This window comes from Lynx rufus, unplaced genomic scaffold, assembly GCF_022079265.1.
Source record: "Lynx rufus isolate CCGP_SWC_20201006 ecotype Redwood Valley unplaced genomic scaffold, mLynRuf1.p SCAF_11, whole genome shotgun sequence".
Classification (NCBI taxonomy): Eukaryota; Metazoa; Chordata; class Mammalia; order Carnivora; family Felidae; genus Lynx; species Lynx rufus.
Window position 1 is genome coordinate 34,771,172 of NW_025814825.1, and position 22,536 is coordinate 34,793,707.

Below are 22,536 nucleotides of genomic sequence, written 5' to 3' on the forward strand. Positions count from 1 at the left end.
CCATACACCCCTAGGCAGTCCTAGGGTGGAGGGGGGGCGGGGTGCTCAGGAGGTCTGCAAATCCCTGGAACTTATTTAAAAAGTCAGGCAGTGTGATGTATGATGAGGACGACATGCTTTGCAGCTATCTGGGTAAAAATCCTGGCTCCACCATTTACTAGTCCCGTGATGTGACCTTGAGCAGTTACTTAATCTCTTCTTTCCCTATCTTCAAATGCGTGAAAATATTGGGCTGTTGTGAGAAATAAATGAATTAATATATGGAGAGCATTTAGAACACTCCCTACTGCAGAGTAAGGTCTGAATGAGGTCATCAAGCACTGTCTTCTTCACCGTCATGGTCTCATTAGATATTCAAAGGGGCCCATTAGCTCCCAAAAGGTTAAGAACCACTTGTGTAGGCAAAGCTCCCATTAAAGTGAGAAGTCTAGAATGGCTGAGTTGGGGCCAGAATTAGCCTTCTTCTGCAGGGTCTTCCTCTCACTATGGCAGCTGGTGGGGGCCACAGGGTGAGGTTGTCATCAATTCCAGGAAGTTCTACTCACATTGTCTCTACTAAGAATTTCCATTGGTTTGAATTTCCCCTAGCTTCTTAAATGGAGGAAATCCTAGCATGACTTCTTTTAAACATACGTTTCCTGATACATGAAGTTAAAAAGATTCCATTTGATTTTGAAAACACAGTTCACATCAATTGGGTACTTCAAAAACTGTGTAAATAGGTCTTTCTGTGTTTTGCTCAGCAAATCCTAAAATTCATAGAATTTTCTACCTGAAGGTATTACCAAATGTTTCTATTTGGTCACATTAGTAGTTATGGCAATGCATTGGAAAGGTTAAGTCCCTGGGATGATCTGAGGCAAAAATGCATATGGAAGCAGCTAGCTCAAAAGTCACATTTGAGACGTTCAATAAATAGAAGTTGACTGGGTGTAGCATGTAGCAGGAAAAGTTGTGTGGATAAACCCCACCCTGGACGTTAGATGCATCGTTCACCCCCTTGGGCCTCTGTTTTCTCATCCATAAAATAAAGGGGACTGGGAGAGATGACCTGTTAGGACCCAGATTTAAATTTTCTGAATTTAAGCGAGAGCCCACCAGTGCTTTGATTTCAGCTGCATTTCAATGACCTAGCTAAACCACTAGAAGGCATAAGAAGACCTGGAGACTGAGGGCATTAGCCCCGAGGGGGACAAAAAAAAGCGGTCCTGTTTCTTGCTGCTTGTGAGACGTTTTCAATATGCTTTTCTTTTGGAATTTTCCTGTCCACTGCTCTATTAGCCAATATTTAAACTGAGTTTGGAATGAATCACTTCCCCTTTTGAGTTCCAAATGCCCAGAGTTCTGAGCTGTTTCTCTAAGTCACAGTTCTAAAAGGTTCTCCGGCTCAAGTCAAATCTACTGGCTTTGGGAAGGGAGCCTTAGATACAGTCTCTTAGGCATTCAGCAAAAAAAAGCAAGTAAAAAGGCTACTTCTAAAAATGTGTTTGTGCATTAGGAATGTGATTCTGAATGGCAAAATCAATGCTCCACCCCTAGACCCCATTCTCTGTGGGAGCCAGGCTTCACCCTTCTCCAGGAGCGGGGCCCACAAGCACAGGCCAGCATCCTCCTTCCTTGTCCCCAACCGCTTGCCTGAGGCTGCCCTGGGATGTTTCCTTCAGGGCCCTCAGCCTCCCCAGGCTGCTTTAGAATTGGCACCAAATCAGAAAGTAGAACTTTTCCTGGTGGTGATTCAGAGACTCCTCCCAGTGACTAGGGCCTTTTGAGAAGCTTGACTAGTTCAAATTCATTTTTCAGGCCAACACTGGGAACAATCCTAGAGGCTCTCCTTACGGTTTCAGGGAGGAGAGCATGACTGGGAATTCTGAGATAGGAACAAGATCACTGTACCTTGTGTCTTCTATAACTTCGTCGATCAGCTTCAACCATAATTCGGCCAACTGGTTTGCAGGAATTTTACCTTGAATCCCTGATTTTAGAGCCTCTGTGTTTGATTGCTGGAGAGTTTGGAAAGAGAGGAAATAATCGGTTAATTGTGCATCATGCCATTAAACCTAGTAAAGGTTTAATGTTTCTTTTCAAGAAAAAATACACAAAAGACTTAACAGAAAAACCAGTGCATTTAATTTTTTACGTTTAGTAATGTTCACCATAGCTTAGCACTATTTACTTTTCTTCAAAAGGCAATCAACGCTGACATCTATAAGTAACAGGGCAATCTTTCATATATCCTTGACCTTTGAAACCATGTAAATATTTTATGTATTTAAAAAGTAAATAAAATAAAACCAATAAAGATGGGAGAAGGAATCCTACCATGGAATATAAAACAGAAACAAATGAACTATATGACTACACCAAACTAATCCAAATAACTTTTGAACACAGTACTTTGATCATATACTCTCAGTTTAAAGAAAAAAACCATTGGGGTGCCTGGGTGGCTCAGTCGGTTAACCCATTGGGGCACCTGGGTGGCTCAGTCGGCTGACTTTGGCTCAGGTCATGATCTCATAGTTGGTCAGTTCGAGTCCCGCATGGGGTTCTGTGTTGACCGCTCAGAGCCTGGTGCCTGCTTCAGATTTCTGTGTGTGTGTCTCTCTCTCTGCCCCCGCCCCTCACTCTCTCTGTCTCTCAAAAAAATGAATGAACGTTAAAAAATTTTGAAGAAAAGAACCATGAACATATCAAACTCTAAATTTGTTTGTTGCAGTGGTTTATCTATGGATATTAGGATTGAACAAATGAGCAAATGACGTTTCTCACTGTTGGAGAAAAGAGTTATAAATATAGAAATAGGGAAGACTAGAACAAACCTGTGACATTAGAATGGATTTGGAGTTAGGCTTATAAATTCATTGCTTTTCATATATTGATAGATCTAGAAATAAATCACACGTGAATATGTGTGTGCATGTGCCCATCATTAAGTCTGTCCACTGAGAAGGCCTAGAAGCAATGGCATCTAAATAGTAGTGAGCATCTAATACCCAGATCTTGGTTTTCATATGATATTCCCGCTAAGAGGAAACAGAATTCTTCAGAAAATTGGCGATTTGAGAATTAGGGCAGAGCAGTACAAGATGAGCCCAGAACATACTATTGTGTCACTTGGAGCAACTGCTGACACAGATTGAGAGAGTGCCCACCATGATCATCAAAAGTCCTGATTATGGAAAGCCACCATGTTGTCCAGATCAGCATGGAATAAGGATAGCCTGATCAATGCTGAGGAGAAGAACAAGGAAGAAAAAGGCCTGAAGAATACCCAAAACATAATCAGAATAGAGGGGTGACCAGTTCTTTACTAATTTCCTTGAGACGGAGGACTGGAAGTTAATACCACAACCAGGCTGCATGTCAGGTGAACAATTATGCTTAAGTTAACTTAAACTACAATTCTCCTTCAATATCATCTTTATAATATAAAACAATATATATTTTTAATGTTTATTCATTTATTTTGAGAGAGAAAGAGACACAGAATGAACATGGGGGGGAGGGGCAGAAAGAGGAAGGGGAGAGAGAATCCCAAGCAGGCTCTGTGCTGTCAGTGCAGAGAGAGACATGGAGCTCAATCTCATGAACTATGAGATCATGACCTGAGCCAAAATCAAGAGTTGGCTGTTTCAATCCATAAGAGACTCTTAAATACAGAGAACAATCTGAGGGTTGATGGGGTGGGGGATATGGGAGAGAGGAAAATGGGTTATGGGCATTGAGGAGGGCACTTGTTGGGATGAGCACTGGGTATTGTATGTAAGCAATGAACCACAGGAATCTACCCCAAAAACCAAGAGCACACTCTGCACACTGTATGTTAGCCAATTTGACAATAAATTATATTAACAAAACAAAAAAAAAGAGTCTGCCGCTTAACCAACTGAGCCACCCAGGCACCCCCATAAAACAATATGTTTAGATTTTGCTGTGGAATCTTAGATCAGGTATATTTCAGGACCCCCACATGTATTGGTCTTACCCTGACAGAGGTTAGACCTTAGAAAAAATTAATACTAATATAATCTGGAAATCAAAACACTAATCACACCAATTTAGTATCTTTGACTTAGAAATATCCCAACCATGTGCCCCTCCTCATCAATATCAACTAGATGGAAAATTACAGATACCACATCTATGCAGTTTCTGCCAGAGGGAACTCCCAACCTCCAAACAAGGAAAGTTCCCTCTAATTTACAAAAAGAGCATAAAATGTCAGGCTCTGGTTCCTCTGAGCCCACCTCTTCCCACAGTGGAGATTTTTACTCAACAATAGAGCTCTAAGGGCTGCATATTTCTGTTGGCATGAGCCATTCTCCACACCACTCCTAACTGTGGCAGAACCTGTGGGTTGTCCTCCCACTTCGATATCCACCCCCTTCTTCCTCAGGAAGAGAACTTTTATCTGGCCTATGCCAACCCAAGCATAAGACGGCACTTCCCCGTCCCCTTAGAGTGAGATGTAGTTGTATGACTGGATTCTGGCCAATGGAAAATGAGTAGAAATCAAGTGTGTGACTTCTGGGTCTTTCCCTCCAAGGGAAAGGCCTGTGCCATCTACTTCCCCATTCCTCTTCCCTCAGGCTTGAGGGCAGGCTTAGTGGTGAGCAGCCTCAACCATGCAGACAATGACAACTCCTTAGTGATGGCAGAGCAACAAGAGGGAAGGAGTGCAGGTCCCCAACATCTCTGAACCTCCATGCCAGCCTGGGATCGCTGATGTCAACTGTTACTAAAGAAATAGCTCTTATCTTGCTTATCACTATATTCTGATGTCACTTACAGGGCCTACCTTGTAACTAATACATAATTCACTCTGTCCAGTGGAAAGGAAATATAGAAAAGATAAACTTACCAGCCGTTCTGCCATGGCTAGGAGAGTGTTCACCGCATCCAGGCGATGACTAATGTCCTCCCAGTATGAAGTCAGGGTAACAACTGGCTTTGTGTGGGCCCAAGGCAAGTAATAATAGTAGTTTCCTGGTGTAGAACATTGAGGGTCAGTGAACATTGGACACTTAAACAACATGTCTATTAAGAGATGTGCAAAATGGGCTACAGGTTAATCCATCCATATGCTTGGGGAATGGTTTGGGGTGACCTTGTTTTTAAATTCTATCCAATGAAGCCACCAAGGGATAGACAGAAAGTTTTTTATTCATTCAACCTGTTGTGAAAATCTCTCTAAAATACCCTAGTAAGCCGAACTCAACAATTTTAGGATATTGCAGTGGTTCAGGATCACCGATGATTACATAACACTGCAGCAGAAAATAGAGATGGGAGTTTAGATTATATGTGTTTGTACCTGAAAAGTGCTATCCTAAATATTTTTGTTGGAATTGGGGCAAGAAAAAAAATGATTTTCTATTTTGTAAAGCATGGATTCATGGGGTTTGGTATTACTTAGAACCTTACAGGGATTAACAATTACCAGCCAACTTTTTTCTAGTACATTTTATATTTTCACACTGCTTGTACAAAAATTAGGTGAAAATTATGGCAATACTGTTGGAACATTTGATCAGAATGTCTCTCTCCTTTCTATATACTCTTAAACCATTTGTTGATATCTTTACTTGCGCATTCTCATACTCCACTTTGTTATTTTACACACTAGAATGTATACTCCTTAAAAGTAGAGACTGTTTCTCATCCATGTTTGTTCAAACACAGCTATTTAATCCTCACAGGAGCTCTGGAGAAGATAATGAAACTGAAGGTAAGAATTGAGTGATGTGGCTAAGGTCAATTGAGTGATGCGTGCTGGAGAGTAACAGAATGAAGACCGGAAGCTTGATTTTCCAGGACCTGAGCCAGTGTCCCATCCATTTCAACTACTTAATCTAAGAGCAGTTTGGGGCTTGGTAGGGTGGAGTTGGGCAGGGTGGGAGCTGACTCTCACCAGGTGGGAACTCTGGGGACCTCAGAGTTCAGCAAGTCACCATTTTGTGATTTTACAAAACAGAGCCAGTGTGAAAGCTGAACACGGCAAGGGGGCTGGGGTTCAGACCCTGGCAAAGGGCCTGCAACTTCTTGGGTTTGACCTGTCTTGAAGGTGCTCGAACTCTAGCCACCTGTCTTCCCCATTTAATCTTTTCTTTCCACTAAGCATATGCTGAAGATAATGGCTGCCAAAGGGAGAATATGTTGGATGCTTCTTGTCCTGTGATGCAGCCACCATAAACTTATGAGAAGAGGATGGTTAGAGGCACTCTTACCATCAAATATGGCACGGCTGTATTGAGTAGTTGATGCCAAAGGCTTACAAGTTGTGTCAAACTTGTTGCCGTAGTTCCCAATGCTGACTTCAAACTGAATGGCCTCGCCAACATCTTGCAACATGGTGGCTGAATGGAACACGGCAGACAGGCTATACTTCCGCCTTCGTTGGTATTTCTGTAAAGTATGGACAGACGTAAGGCTCAGTGAAACTCCTTTTGCTCTTATTTATATGTGGGTGTCTAGCAGATGTAATTCTAAAACTAATAATTAGTATTGAATTAAATGCCAGTAGAGAATGTTCTTAAATCTAGCAGTTTTTCTTGTACTCATACAAGTGGGCAAAGATAGAAGTACCAGGATATTCACGGCAGTGTTGACTGAAATAGAGAGAAAAAAAAAAAAATGAAAGCAATACAAATGTCTAGCAATAGGTCACTGGTTAAACAAACTATGTTACATCCATATAATGCAATAAAGTTAGTAAAAAGGTAGATTCATATGTGCAAATGTATTTTAAGTGAACTCATTAATTATATATTTTAATATTGGCATATGCATGGAGAATGTGTAGAATAGAAATAAAATTGTTGACGGTTATATTGGGAAGGTAAAAGGATTATGGCTAATCGTACTTTCTAATTTATATGTTTTTAATTTTTTGAATTGCTTGAGTATTAATTTTCTTTTTTTCTACTTTTTAACAAAATGTTTATTTATTTTTGAGAGAGAGAGAGAGCGTGAGGAAGGGGCAGAGAAAGAGGGGGACAGAGGATCCGAAGCAGGTTCTGCACTGGCAGCAGAGAGCCTGATGCGAGGCTCAAACTCATGAACCCTTAGATCACGACTTGAGCCGAACTCAGACGCTTAACTGACTAAGCCACTTAGGTGCTCCTTTAGTATTAATTTTCAAATAAAAAACAACAATAAAGATTTTTAACGTCAGATTTTAAAATTAACTGAATTTAGGTGAACTTGTTTTCCTGTTTTCTGAAACAGAAATCAAACGTTATTTTTTCCTTTCTCTCTTTTTAAAAAAATTACCGGGGGAGCGCCTGGGGGACTCAGTCATTTAAGCATCCGACTTCGGCTCAGGTCATGATCTCACGGTTCATGGGTTCAAGCCCCATATCGGGCTCCCACATCAGGCTCTGTGCTGACAGCTTGGAGCCTGGAGCCTGCTTCAGATTCTGCATCTCCCTCTCTCTCTGCCCCTCCCCCGTTTCCACTCTGTCTCTCTCTCTCAAAAATAAACATTAAAAAAAGATTACTGGTTTATTGAGTGTGTGTGTGTGAGGGGGTTGAACATAGGGCCAAAAATGACCGCGAGGATCTTTCAGCCTGGCAGAAATGACCATGAGCCCTTCAGGCCTTCCTTAATCCGAGCACATAAAGTCTCCTGAATCCACAGATTGCTCAGATGGCATCTCTCCTTCTTTGTGGATCATATCCTCACTGATCTTTGGGTACTCTGCCTTCTTTAGTCAAACAGAGCCGTGCAGTGGTTGAAATTGCTGTACCTCATTACGTTCTAGGCATACTGCCACTTAATACCGTCCACATCTAGACTCTGTTCCGGATCTCCATCGGTATCCAATCTCTGTAGACACTTGTCAAGCTTAGGGGTGAGAATACCAGTGGTTACACTTGGCTACATGCTTCACTAGAGGGTTCATGGAGACCCATGAGTGATAATACTCAAATTGTTTGACGAATTTCTCACTATGGCAAGTTTACTTTGAAAGCCCTTAGAGAAGGAACTCCCAGATCTGGAGTCCTTCAATTTGAGATTTGGAGGCCACATTGCTATCAAACTTTGGCATATGCTGAATCTTATTGTCGTTGGATTTGCTCTTTTGCATTCCCACCTTGCTACCAATGTGTGCAGCATAATCTACGTAGCAACGTAATGACACACTTCACCTTTAAGGAGCTAACAAAAATTGGGGCACCTGGGTGGCTCAGTCGGTTGAGCGTCCGACTTCAGCTCAGGTCATGATCTCATGGTCCGTGAGTTCGAGCCCCGCGTTGGGCTCTGTGCTGACAGCTCAGAGCCTGGAACCTGTTTCAGATTCTGTGTCTCCCTCTCTCCGCCCCTTCCCCGCTCATGCTCTGTCTCTCTCTGTCTCTCAAAAATGAATAAACATTAAAAAAAATTGTTTTTCAAAAGAAGCTAACAAAAATTACGTGATCCCAGTAGGATATTTGTCAACCGATTTCCTTTTCTTTTGTTATTCATCCATACCATGGCCTTTATTCTATTAAATGTATCACAATCATGGGCAGTTCTTCTGCCTTGTATGATGTAAGAATATGTTCTTTCATTCACAGAAGTGCTTGGACGACAGTATCAAAAATTTCTTTTTTCAAATTGCGGTGAAACACACATAACATAAAATTTTCCACACGAGCCATGTTTAAGTGTGCAGTTCGGTGGCCTTAGGGACGTTCACATTGGTGTGCTACCATCACCACCATCTATCCACAAAACTCTGCCCATCTTATAAAATTGAAACTCTGTACCCATTAAACCCCAACTCCCCATTCCCACCTCCTTTCTGTCTCTCTGAGTTTGGCTACTCTGGGTATCTCATGTAAGTCAAATCAAACAACATTTGTCCTTTTGCGACTGGCTTATTTCACTTAGTTCAATGCCCTCAGTGTCTAACCATGTGGTAGCACGTGTCAGAGTTTCCTTCCTTTTTAAGACTGAAGAATTCTCCATTGTACTGTTGAAAGATAAACTGGGGCATGTTGAAAAGTTTTAAGATTTTATTTGAGCAAACATAGATTGGATTGGGCAGCGACAAAGCAGAAGCGGTTAAGAGTGCTCCACCTACAAGAGCTGAGGAAAGACTTTCAGAGAGCAAATGTGGAAGGAAGGCAAGGAAATTATTTGACTGGCGCTGGCTTAAGTGGTTGCATTATTTGGGAAAGTCTAGTTGGTTATTTGCGCTTCATTGTCCTTTGGTTTTGATTTTTTTTTTTAATTTTTTTTTTCAACATTTATTTTTGGGACAGAGAGAGACAGAGCATGAACGGGGGAGGGGCAGAGAGAGAGGGAGACACAGAATCGGAAACAGGCTCCAGGCTCCGAGCCATCAGCCCAGAGCCCGACGCGGGGCTCGAACTCACGGACCGCGAGATCGTGACCTGGCTGAAGTCGGACGCTAAACCGACTGCGCCACCCAGGCACCCCGGTTTTGATTTCTTAACCTGGAAGCATTTACAGGCCTAAGTTCTGGTTTGCTTATGTAGGCTGCCCAGGCATTATGGCCACTTCTGTCTAATGGCATCCTTGTTTAATAAGTTTAGCAGTGTGTATATACCACATTGGTCTGTCCATTCATCTATCGAAGGATTGCTATCAATGGATGGCTTCTATCTTTTGGTTATTATGAATAATGCTGCTATACACATGGGTGTACAAATATCCACTTGAGTCCCCGCTTTCAATTCTTTTGGGTCTATACACAGCAGTGGATTTTGGAATCACATGGTAATTCTACTTTTAACTTCTTGAGGACTGTTTTAAGAACATCTGACAGGGACTGTAGTTTGTTGTCTTGAAGAACCACAGGACGTGCCACTATTACAAAGTCTCTGTTTTGGTTAAAAGGATTTTTGACATGGTACAATGGAAACCCTCAATAGGATTTCATCAGAAATCCTTCTGGGTTTCAATCTTTCTTGAAAGTCTTTCCAAAACATTGGTTTGAAAACTTAGCTGCGTACTGAATCACCTGAAGGGCTTTGAAATATTCTTATAGCTGGGTGCCACATCCCAGAGACTGCCTAGCACTGTGAATTAAAAATTTTTCCTACTTACATTAGTCCACCGTCACTTTGGCAGAGAGGGGGTTGGAGACTTTTATCACTTGTCAGGAGTCCCTTTAACTATCCACAACTAAGCCTCCTGAACTATCTATCCATGGTTCAGGAATGCTGTGGAAATTCTGGGTTTGGTTTAATTGTGTGAAAATTAGAAAGCAGGAAGTTATTTGTATTAGTCAGAACTTCTATATACAGCATAACTTCTTTGTAAACCATCTGGGATGATCTAAGAGAAGGGAAGGAGCAAAAATATGAGACATAATTTGGGGCCTAAGTCAGGGGTCCCCCAAATGACCAGCATTTAAGCTGGTGCCATCTGCTAATACAGAGGGTGCAGAGAAGAGAGAAAGTGCATGGGGAGGCTGTGGAAGGGGTGGGGATGCCACTTCCGGCTGGGCTGGCTCTGCCTTGCACACCTCTACGTGGCCACGATTCCATTAGATCTCCCTGGGTTTTCCTGAGCATAGCTCGCAGTCACCTGCACCCTGGTAGCACCCTCACCCTGAAGAGTTTGAGCTCTAAGACAGTAATTTGGGTTTTGGCCATCACCACACCTCCCAACAGAGCGGCCCACTCTGTGAGCAAGCCGCTCAAGATGGAGCTGCAAACTGGGTCGCTTCCCAGGTCCAAACTCCACAAGGGGCAGGGGATCTACATCTGCTCACCTGCCCCAGAGCCAGGCTCTGGACTGTGAAGCCTAGAATTCCGCCCTCCCCCCAGCCCCTTCTCACTTCCCCTGTGCCTCAGGGCTCAAAGAGGGGGAGAGAAGAAGGTACAAGCAACATAGTTTAGAAAAGTCAGGAGCCTCAGCTTTTGTTCCCTGTGTTGCCTTTGGGCAAAACTGCTCCTAATGGGGAAAGTTAAAGAATGTAAATTATAATCTACTGAACACTGACGGATGTTTCTTTGACTCTGTAGGGCCTTGGGGCTCTCTTTCCAAAGACTGGTGTGTGTGGTAGGTAGATGCGGGTGGTATCAGAGTTTTAGGAGTAAATCTGGAGAAGGTGTGATTTTTGTCAAGCAGAATACTGAAAAAGGGGTAACAAGTAACAGCTCTTAAAAGTGGCCGGGGGACCACCAGGAGTGGGACATTAAGGATCAGTGACAAGGAGACTGTGCCAAAGAAAACTGCCCGACTCGCCACCTTTGGTCTATTTACTAAAGGCGGCTGACAACTAGCGGAGCTGGTGGAAGAATCTGAACGTGTTATTTCAAGCAATATTTGTTGAGCACTTACGTAGGCCAGACGAATGGGAGAACTCAAGGAGGTTCTAACTGAGCAGAAGACAGAATGCATGTTCATAAAATGGTCCCAAAATATGTTAGGTCACACACGAGAAGACTGGGAAGGAGTAGGGTGGAAGTGGTCTAGGAACAGATCCCAGATGGTGGAGACAAAACGATGGCGTCCTTTAGTGACTGGGCAGAGGTTCCAGAAGCCAGCAGGTGTCTGAATAGAACTGGGATGCCACGCTTCATCTTCTTCTACCTGCCTGATTCCTTAGGGAGGTGGCCACAGGTGGAACCCAGCTGCATCTCTTAAGGGTCTCTCGACTGGAGCCAGTTCAGCTCTAAGGAGGTGGGGCAGCTCTATGGCGACTGAGTAGGAAAAATTCACGCTCCCTCCTGTGTTCCTCCTTTACTCTCACAGGACTACCACACTCCGAACACTTCTGATACCAGATGTGTAGCGGATTTTCCCACACCACGCAATTCTGCAACACCAGTTGGGTGTCCTACAGTTGAACTCAATTCTGACACTATCTACCCAGAGACAGAACGTCTCAGTCCCACAAGACTGCCCCATCCCCACTTCAGATCCCAGTCGAAAGTCCAGGTTCTGATCGATCGGGTATAAATTGGAGGCTCCCATGACTTCCTCCTCAGAGTTGATTAACTTGCTAGAGCAGCTCACAAAACTTGGGAAAGCAGTTTACTTACTGGTTACCAGTTTATTATAACAGGATACGATAAAGGCTACAGGGGGACATCCAGATGGAACTGCTGCATAGGACAAGGTATGTGGCAGGGATGCGGAGCCTCCACGTCCTCTCTGGGCACAGCACTCTCCCCAAACATGCATGTATCCACATCCCAGAAGCTCTCTGAATCCTGTATTTTGGGGATTTTTTATGGAGGTTTCATCACATAAGTGTGATGGATCATTAACTCAATTTCTAGCCCCTCTCAGGAGAACAGGGGGTAAGGCAGAAAGTTCCAAGCTTCTAATCATGGCTTGGTCTTTCTCATGAGCAGCTTCAAACTAGGAGCCATAAGAGTCACCTCACTAGAACAAAAGATTCACCTACCACCCAGGAAGTCCCAAGAGATTTAGGAGCTCAGCGTCAGGAACCAGAGTCAAAGAGCAAATACTAGCACTATTATTTCGCAGCAACCAAGTTGCCCTCTTGAACACGACCAGAAATTTCATTATTTGCGTATGACCTGGAACACGGGATCTTTGGAAATGGGAAAAGGGTCAGGATCATCTTCAAGGCCGATGGTTCCCAGTGGTTACACAAATCTGCTCATCTCACTCTCTTACCAGGCTCCTGGTTGCCTGCACTGTGGCTGTGTCTTCAGAATCTCAGCTCCTCTCCTGCTTTTTAATGTTACTGGGATTTTAGTTTATAGATTTCGTTTTTGCTTTTATTAAATTTATGACATAAGCCATTTTGCTATCTGGGTTTAATTATTTGGATCAAAGAAAAGTAACTTTGTTTTCTATTTCAGTTTATAAAAAGCTGTTCTTTTATACTGTTGACATATACTGTGGCGACTGTATACCGTTGGCTCTTTGTTTTTTGAGTTTCTTTTTGGTTTTATTTTTACTAAATCTATGACACAGGCTTCTTTTTCTGTATGTGTTTAATTATTTGGAGTAAAAAAGAAAAAAGAATTCAGTTTTGCATTCTAGCTATCATACTTTGTTGAGTCTCTTCCTATCCCTTCCTTCTCCCCCTCTCTATTACGAGTGCTTAAAATAAAAAGAAAGGCCATGAACTTAAATTCTGTTCTGATGACAGCACAAAGTAAAGAGGCACTGTAATTGCTGAGAACCCATGGCCGCATTTCTGCCTAAACCCAAGTTGTAGCTGGACTCTTCAAGAGCCAATCTATAACAACTCAAGTCCAGAACCACCCATGCCATACCATATGTCTCCATAGAGGCCTTTGGGGGGTTTTTAGCTATTTTCTTGCACGATCCTGGCAGTAAATGGCATGTAAGCTGTTCCACTTTCCCACCCACCTCTCTTCTTTTTCCTTTTTCTAAATTTGTTCTTAAGATGTGTTACGATTCCTCACCTTCAGAATTGATGGCGGTATGGGGTGGATAGAAAGACTCACACCAGGATCTTATTGACTGGGGGAATTTGTTTTGACTCTGTGTCTCTTTAACAAGTAAACAACCAAAACAAAATGAGTATACATTACATGATCCCACAACATACACTTCTTATAGAGATTCGTCTTGATTTATGACCTCATCTGCAGAAGCAAGGTTGGAAAAGTCAGGATAAGTCCAGCACTCAAGGTCTTCAAGTGTCCCCTGTTGTTACTATGTTATGGTAGATTTATCATTTGCAAGGATTATGTTCCTGAGATTATAGCAAATCCCGAAAGTCAATAATGTCACAATATTCTATCATTACCCCCATGAAATGTAACAAAATAACTGAAAACTCTGGGGGACTGCTTCAGACCCTATGTAAGAGTTGTGCACCGGTGTCAGGAATAGAGAAGCACAGAGCCTCACTCTCATAGACATGCAGACTGGGTGATGGCTAGGTGCACTGACCAGCACTCACACACCTGCTTTTCTGCACACCTGACTCAATTTCTCACCTCAGCAAAATCACTCCTCGCTACACATCAGAAACTCCGGGATAACTCAAGAGTGGTCAACGCCATTAATGCTAAATCCAAGAATGGCATTATGGCACCATTGGTGGCATGATATAAGTCGCAAATGGTATTATTTATGTGTCTGTATATCAGTGGGAATAGGTAGGATGACAAGGAGTAGAGTGATGGAGAGACACTTGATAATTTCTTGAAGACTTATCTCCCAAGAGTTTTTAACATAATCTGGCCTTTATATCCACTTGTTTGATAGGCTGATTCAGGAAATAGAAGCAAGTGCCCTAGAATTTTTTATTGGATACATTAATGTATAAAAACTGGGAAAACTATGACTTAAAATTTCTAAGCAGTTTCTGATTCTAGGAGTCGAGATATGAATTCACATTCAAGGCAGACCATTGCTTTGCTTAGGAAACTTCTTTGGACGGACCTTTAACTATAATATAAAACACACAGCTACCGGGGTTCTTTCACCATTTAAATAACCTGACTTCAACTGTTCCATTTGGTCACATGCACTGTTAAGTGTATGTTTTAGCCAGAACTATGTTATAATCTGTGCTCGTAGAAGGGGGAGAAGTGATCCTTTCCCTGTGAGAACTGGGACTGATGCCCTGTGGCTTGCCGGTGGTAGGTGTAAGGTTCCTTCCTGAGGCTGAGGGGTGGAGACAGAGGTAACCTGTGAAAGAATGTGTGGCCCAGTCTTCTCTTACAGGGGAAGACACAGGCGCTGGATTGAAATCTGTGTGGCTCATGAATAACTGGACTCCTAATGTTCCAAACACGCCAGGACCGAAAATTTCAGAATATACTGCTTTGGACTCTAACCTCCTACTATTGTCTTCTTGGGAGTCCATGAACAAGGCTACAATGGTCTGGGGGAGAAGGGAGAGTTTCCTCTAAAGGGAGTAGATATTTTCCTTGTCACTCATCCTGAAAGGGGCAAATCTCACAACAGGCAGACATGAAACTCCTAGAAAGGAGAAGGCCTTGTTTGGCTGGGAATTCATGGCACTTGACACGGACGTTGAGGTGGCCATGTGTACAGGGTGGTGTTGGGAATAGCCGAGTCCTGCCACAGTAAGCAGGCTAGAGAGAGACAGGGAGGCCAACTGCAACAGACCCAGAAAGCTGGTCTGAGCCCAGAGCTTTGAGATTAGCCATTTCAAGTTACTCATTTCACGGTTTCCCTACTCTTACCTCTTACTGGAGGTAAAAGTTTTTCTAAAATTGCCGTTTGGTTTCTGACGTAATGTGGAGACATAAGAGAAGGGTCTATCCCAGGCCTGGGACGGAGGGGAAGGGGAAGGAGACAGCTTCAAGAAGCTTGTTGGGTCAGGGGTGGAATCCAGCAAAGAGTGGCCCTGGGCAGAGAGCCATAAGTGAGCTGGATGCTCTGGCAAACAGTTCAGATTTCTGGAACACATAAGCATCAACCTGGGATTCTCAGAAATAGGTGGGGGAAGATGTGGTGTACACATACAAAATGGAATGTTATTCAGTCACGAGAAAGAAGGAAATCCTGTCATTTGTGACAACATGGACGGACCTGGAGGGCATCATGCTAAGTGAGATAAACCAGACCGAGAGAGACACTGTATGATATCACTTATACGTGGAATCTAAAAAAGTCAAACTCTGGGGCTCCTGGGTGGCTCAGTCGGTTAAGCGTCCGACTTCAGCTCAGGTCACGATCTCGTGGTCCGTGAGTTCAAGCCCCGCATCGGGCTCTGGGCTGATGGCTCAGAGCCTGGAGCCTGCTTCTGATTCTGTGTCTCCCTCTCTCTCTGCCCCTCCCCCATTCATGCTCTCTCTGTGTCTCAAAAAATAAATAAACGTTAAAAAAATTTTTTTTAAAAAAGTCAAACTCATAAAGACAGAGAGTAGAAGGGCAGTTACCAGGGGTTGGGGAATTGGGAAGATGTTGGTCAAAGTGTACAAACTTGTAGTTAGAAGACAAATTCTGGAGATGTAATGCAGTGCGTAGTGATTATAGTCAACGATGCCATATTACATGCCTCAAAGTTGCTGACAGACTAGATCTGGAGTGTTCTCACCACAAAAAAGAAATGATAATTATGTGACATGATGGCAGTGTTAGCTAACACTACAGTGGTAATCATATTGCAATATGTAAGTATACCAAATCAACACACCATGTACCTTAAACTTACACAGTGCTATGTGTTAATTTTTTAGAAGTCAAAAAATAAAAATATTAATCAACTAGCATATTTATTTTTAAAACTCATAATAACGGTATAGGATGTGCTGGAAATGATTCAGTGGGCAACAGAGACGGGGCTAACTTAATATTGGGTTATCCATCACATATGTTAACAAATCTGTATTGCAGATGTCAATTAATTGACAAGGAAAAAAAATGAGCATTTTACAGCTTAATGATAGTAATATTCTTCTTCTGGGATTTATTACCTTGAGTTAGTAACACTGGCATTTGAATTTACTAGGAAAAAACTACATCTGTAGCTCTCTACCATATGGATCATGGGCGCTTAAATTGTGTCCATAGAGGAGAAAGAGCTGATTGGAAAAAAAAAAAAAAGAAAGAAAAAAAGAAAGAAAGAAAGAAAGAAAGAACGAAACAGTTGCGGAGGTGAATTTGGAAGACTTCTGTCTTCAAGGAGGAATTAATATAAACGTGCCCCCAGATGCTGGGAAGCTTGAGATATGCCTACTTCTGAAAGTGGAAATGATTAATGGTGGCACCAATGCCATTTGGGATGGCTCTTGCGGCCACTTCCCCAGGACCACACAACCCCAGTTAGCAAACAGGCCACTTGGTTCAGAGGTATCACTGCTCCTGCCAATTTTCAGTAGGGTATTAACATCACAAAAGATGAAGCAAGCCTCACTCACCATACAGCTGTTCTAGATAGATCAAGAGGGTGTTAAATAGATCCAGAGGTACTTGCTATGACTCAGCTCTCCAACTCTGCCACAGCTGATCCTGCAGTCCCTCGATGTCCCCACTTGCTCAGGCAGGCCAGTACTAGCCACCCACCGCCAATCCCCTAACACCCCCTTTTCCATACCAAGCATCATCCACACTCCAAAGTTACCTCCACAACCAGCAGGTCATCATTTGAAATGGGCTCAAGTTTTTTGTCTGGTGGTGTCTTTTCAAGAAAAGTGCTTAATTCAACCAAGATTCTGCCTCTGTAGGCAACTCCTTCCCCCTGAAAGGCAATAACACGAAATCATTCCTGCAGTCCTGAACAACAGCAAAAAGAACTGTCTCTCTAGTCAGGCTAATGCAGCTACAGTTTAGTGTTTCCTTCCTGTGGCCCTAACCTCCAAATTCAATCGGTCAACAACTCTCTCAGTTGGGTTCAGGTCTTTGGTAGCTGAAGGAAAAGTCAGTGACTTCAGGAAGGGATCCAAAGAGATCTGGGGAGCCAGGGCTGAAAGGGATCTTAGCTATGACTAGGTCAGAGGCTTTCAAGCCATGCTCTGGATCCTGAAGAGGTTCCCGGAGGCTGGGGGTGGGAGTGGAAGGTACTCAAAGTCTCCCTCACCCTACTTCAGTAGAGCAACTCTACGTAATCTGTGTCAACTTGGCTCCTTCCCTACTCTTCTCAGGAAGGGAAGGCTGCCATGTTGGCAACCAGGGCAAGTCTCGGAGCAGCCAGGAAATAAAAGAGGAAGATGTTTTGGGTGTAGCTAAGCATAAAGATGAAGAGCGGATACTCCTCTCTCCATATCTGGCAGTGCTGGCAACAGAATTTTCTGGAGAGGAAGGGAAGGCTTCCACTTTCAGAGCCAGTCCATTACCCCTGCTCCCTCAGGGGTTTATCTCTACCTCAGTCCCTTTCTTGGGCCTTCAGAACTGACTCAAAGACATTACTTTGGCTTCTAATATGCTGGAAAGAGCATTTCCCATCTCTGGGCCTCCATATCCTCATCTATAAAATGAAGATGTTGGATTGGATCAGGGATAGCAGTTTCTTCAGGCATGTCACCTCCAATCATTTGGTAAATTCCTAGAACACAGTATCGAACAGGATTCTGAGGCAGCACATTTGCTTGTTAGGAAAGAGCCAGCATTGATCACTGACATCTGCCCTAAGTGCAGGACAGGGGGAATGGCCATGCTGTGCATTTGTAATTGCCAAATTAGATGGTCTCCAGGATCCTTTCCTAGCCTTGTATTCAAAGACTTGAGGAGTGTGGGACTTCTGTCCTTCAACACTTGATCAGTCACATGTCGGGTCTATCTGTGTGTGTGTGTGTGTGTGTGTGTGTGTGTGTGTGTGTAGAGATTCCCTAGATATGAGACTTAATTATAACAATTATAAGAAAGAATCACATTAATAAGTATTCCATTAATAATAAATCTTAATTGAGACACTAACCTTGCCAGTATTTAGCTCATCATAGGGGTCTGGGAATCCTGTGTACTCTCTGGGGCTTCCATAAAGGTTCAGGTAACAAGGTCCAAATGTTGGCACAAAGCCCACCTCTGTTTCTCCTGTATTTGCTGAGAGATAACATCATTATTAGATTTTAGGCTTTTACCAATTAATCTATTTAAATAAATATTAGTTATTAGTTAGCTAAGTGAGACTATTTTCCTCTAATTTGTGAGTTAGTTGTATTAATGCAAATTACAAGCACTTGTGAGACTTGCAGTATTTCCCTTTTCTTATTGCTATAAAACATTAAACAAAAAATTCAGGGGATAGTTCAGGTAAACTTATGTTGTTATTACAGAAAGATAATGCTATGCAAATGAAAGAATAATAAGGCTTTCGAGTTGATCTTCACATTTTTTGCAAGTTTATAATTGGCCTTGTATTAAATGTGTCATTGGTAATTGGGATAGTTTGGGGTAATTGGTAATTTGGGGAAGTCATTTAAATGATATATACCAGATGAACTGCATTTGTTCCCCCCAAATTCCACTTAGACTAAAATAGTTAGTACAAATATGGCAGATGCTATTAAAAATACGAGACATTAAAAATTTTTATATATAACAATGAACTGCCTGCCTTTGGTTAGGACCATATGATATTTATAAGCAACATAAAGTCCCCATTCAAACATTCTATCTCTGATGAGCATCTAATATGGTCCATATTTCTGCTACCTTGTCTTAGCCAAGACTGCTCCCCAGTGCAGTGAGGGGAACTGAGGGCAATGCAAGAAAAAATGGAGTCAAAGGGAGACTGTGGGTGAAGATGGAGAAATGTCTCCAACCATCTGAATGGCTCCCATATGGAAGAAGGATGGATTTGTTTCCAAAAACACAGTAAGGGCCACTGATGGGTGCTACGAGGAGGTATTCTTTATTTCACTCAATATAAGGAAGATCTTTGTAGGAATTAGAGATGTCAAACAATGGGACAGATCACACTGGTGACAGAGGAAATGTTGAGGCTACGGTTTTCAGGATTATCATCAAGACAAGTCCTCTATGAATGAGAAGTTAACCACATCACTCCTATGGCCCTTTCCAACTCTATGATTATATGTAAGGGAGAAAGATAAATGTGGATTAGCAGTTGAGCAGAATGCCCATTAGTGAACAGTTGACCAGACCATATATAAATGTGCTCTTGCAATTTTTAAAAATTATTATTTGAGGTTCTTACACCATGTATAAATGCGCTTGGGCACTTTTGAGAAGAGGTAGGAACCATGCACACCGGCAGAGATTAATTAAAGTGCAATCTCCGTGAAGAATGCAGGAGAAAAGAAACATTTAAATTAAGATTTAGGAAAGTAACAACTGACAGCCTAAGGGTGAGACTTGGTAATGCCCTGGGGTGCCATACTTCACACCTGTTTGGAAACTTCTTGTGAAACCCAAATGGGGACCAAGAATTTTTCCAACAGAGATTTCTCTGGATTGTGCTATCCTGTTACCAAATGATCAGGGTAAAAGGAATATTATATCTGGACATATGGATTGGTTTGGCTTTATCTAATCTGCCATATGGAACATGGACACAGGACTACTTGATTATTAATAAGCAGGGTTTTGATTGCTTTCCTTGTGCTAGAATATCCATTGTGAGGAACTACAGCAGAGGACTAAAGCAGAGATCCAAAGTGAGAAAAGGAAGTCACTTTCAGGAGTTCAATCACAGAATGTTCAAGTAAGAATGGCCATTAAAACTCTTGCACCATAGTCATGCCACATTATGGATGGCCTAATTGAAGCCCATAGAAGTGACATGACTAGTCAAAGGTCCCTGAAGATGACAGATTGAGACCCAGATCTCGAGTTTCATAGTTCTACTACACCACCCATCCCTCTGGCCTAGCCCTACCTCACCCCCAGCCAGTTCCCATGGGTGACTTATTATGTTGTTTGTCATGAGTATTTGTTTTTCATTAAAGATTTCCAGGGATACAGACAATCATTGTCAATAATGATCTACTGCAAGTTACCGTGATATCAACAGCTTAATTCTTTTTGTCCAAGCAAATCTCTTTTCAGGTATTTTATACCCTTTGACTTGCTGGCTATGCATTAACATGGAGAACCTTCCTTCTCTGGGTTTATGCCTCAGCATGGTCTCCAGGGAAAGCCTATTCTCTCACAAGGTAAGTCTCTTCCTGTCTCCAAACTTTCCTCACCAAACTTTTCCTGCACAACTGTCACATCAAACTTCCAAAGACCTTCCTCAAAAGCCTATACTACATAAAACAAAAATTCTTTAGCCTGGCCATCAACCTTTTCCTCTGACCCGCTTTTCTTTCTTTCTTTCTTTCTTTTTTTTTTTTTATTTTTTTTTTATTTTTTATTTTTTTTTTCAACGTTTATTTATTTTTGGGACAGAGAGAGACAGAGCATGAACGGGGGAGGGGCAGAGAGAGAGGGAGACACAGAACTGGAAACAGGCTCCAGGCTCTGAGCCATCAGCCCAGAGCCCGACGCGGGGCTCGAACTCACGGACCGCGAGATCGTGACCTGGCTGAAGTCGGACGCTTAACCGACTGCGCCACCCAGGCGCCCCTCTTTCTTTCTTTCTTTCTTTCTTTCTTTCTTTCTTTCTTCTTTCTTTCTTTTGTTCTTTCTTTCATTCTTTCTTTTTTAAAATTTTTTTAAATGTTTATTTATTTTTGAGAGAGAGAGAATGCAAGCTGGGGAGGGGCAGAGAGAAGGGGAGACACAGAATCTGAGGCAGGCTCCAGGCTCTAAGCTGTCAGCACAGAGCCTGATGCGGGGCTCAAACTCAGGAACCGTGAAATCATGACCCAAGCCAAAGTCAGAGGCTTAACCGACTGAGCCACCCAGGCAGCCCTCTGACCTGCTTTTCAAACATTATTTTTCAGACTTCATTCACCTCTGTGAGACTCCTTTGTATTCTGGATTTGTATAACGTATCACTTTATATTTTAATTTTTGAACCTTAAATAGCCGCCTATTTCTGTGACTACATTATAAATTCATTTGGTGAGTGGGGAAGGATTCAAATATATTTTATTTTGATTCCTTAAACACTGAGAACTGGTTCTACCATGGGGAACTACCACGTAAATATTCTTGGATTGATTGGAAAAATGAATGAAGGAATGAAGAGTTACCAAATCTGCCAAGTTTGTTATAAACTTAAAGGACTACTTCAGGGGCGCCTGGGTAGCTCAGTCGGTTGAACTTCTGACTTCGGCTCAGGTCATGATCTCGCGGTCTGTGAGTTTGAGCCCCGCATCGGGCTCTGTGCTGACAGTTCGGAGCCTGGAGCCTGCTTTGGATTCTGTGTCTCCCTCTCTCTCTGTCCCTCCCCCGCTCATGCTCTCTCTCTCTGTCAAAAATAAACATTGAAAAAAATTAAACTTAAAGGACTACTTTATATTCATGTTAAGTCCGAGTATAAGATATTAAGATTGATTCTTAAAAACAAATATGAATGGGGCATTGTGCCAGTAACACAAAGGCAGACAATAATAATGCTTTGTATTCGCACAGAACTTCTGTTTGCAAAGGTTTCTCAGTGCAGTATCTCTTTTCCCTTCTCACCACAAGCCTGGGTAATTAGCACGGCAGGGATTATCGTGTTGACTTGAAAAATGACAAATTTCTGTAAGCCTCAAGTCCTCATCTATTTGGGGAACAATAACATTAGGGGAGTTGTGATGGTCAAATGTGAGACCATTGAGCAAACTTGCAAAGAATGGCCAGTGCTGTGCAGACGAAAGAACATGTTATGATCCCCCCTGTTTGAAAGATGAAGCCCTTCAATGTACAATCGTTCAGTGTCTTCCAACCTAGAGATCCACGTTCAAAGTGAGGGACAGTTACTCCATACATTTTGAACAACTGATCTCACGCCCCATATCTCTACCTACTGAACAAAAACAACAATAACAGACAAAGTTATCTCTCACAGTTATTTACAATGGCACCCAATAGGATGATATGCATCTAGGTGAAAACGAGATGGTAGCAAAGCCTGATTAGCACATCTGTTTTAATTTTAGCCATGCAGGACAACCATAGAGCACAAATACAAAAATTAAAATTATAGCAAAACTACTTTGGAGACAGCAAAATGTTAAAAAAAAACGTTCTAAAGATAGTCAATTGATACATTCTTAATAAGACAATAGTAAATAGGAAAATCTAGAAGATAGCAA

At 42.4% G+C, this 22,536-nt stretch overlaps 1 protein-coding gene across 4 annotated transcripts in view; it reads right to left on the reverse strand.

Annotated features, from left to right (window-relative positions):
* Positions 1 to 22,536, reverse strand: part of MYOF (myoferlin) — a 152,958-nt gene that overhangs the window by 58,396 nt on the left and 72,026 nt on the right. For all 4 annotated transcript variants that reach the window (XM_047073186.1, XM_047073184.1, XM_047073188.1 and 1 more), the window contains 5 exons: positions 18,303 to 18,427; positions 17,010 to 17,126; positions 6,228 to 6,405; positions 4,862 to 4,986; positions 1,894 to 2,000 (listed from right to left, as the gene is read on the reverse strand). In XM_047073186.1, coding sequence (XP_046929142.1) covers positions 1,894 to 2,000; positions 4,862 to 4,986; positions 6,228 to 6,405; positions 17,010 to 17,126; positions 18,303 to 18,427 — 652 coding nt within the window. The remainder of the gene's footprint in view (positions 1 to 1,893; positions 2,001 to 4,861; positions 4,987 to 6,227; positions 6,406 to 17,009; positions 17,127 to 18,302; positions 18,428 to 22,536) is intronic.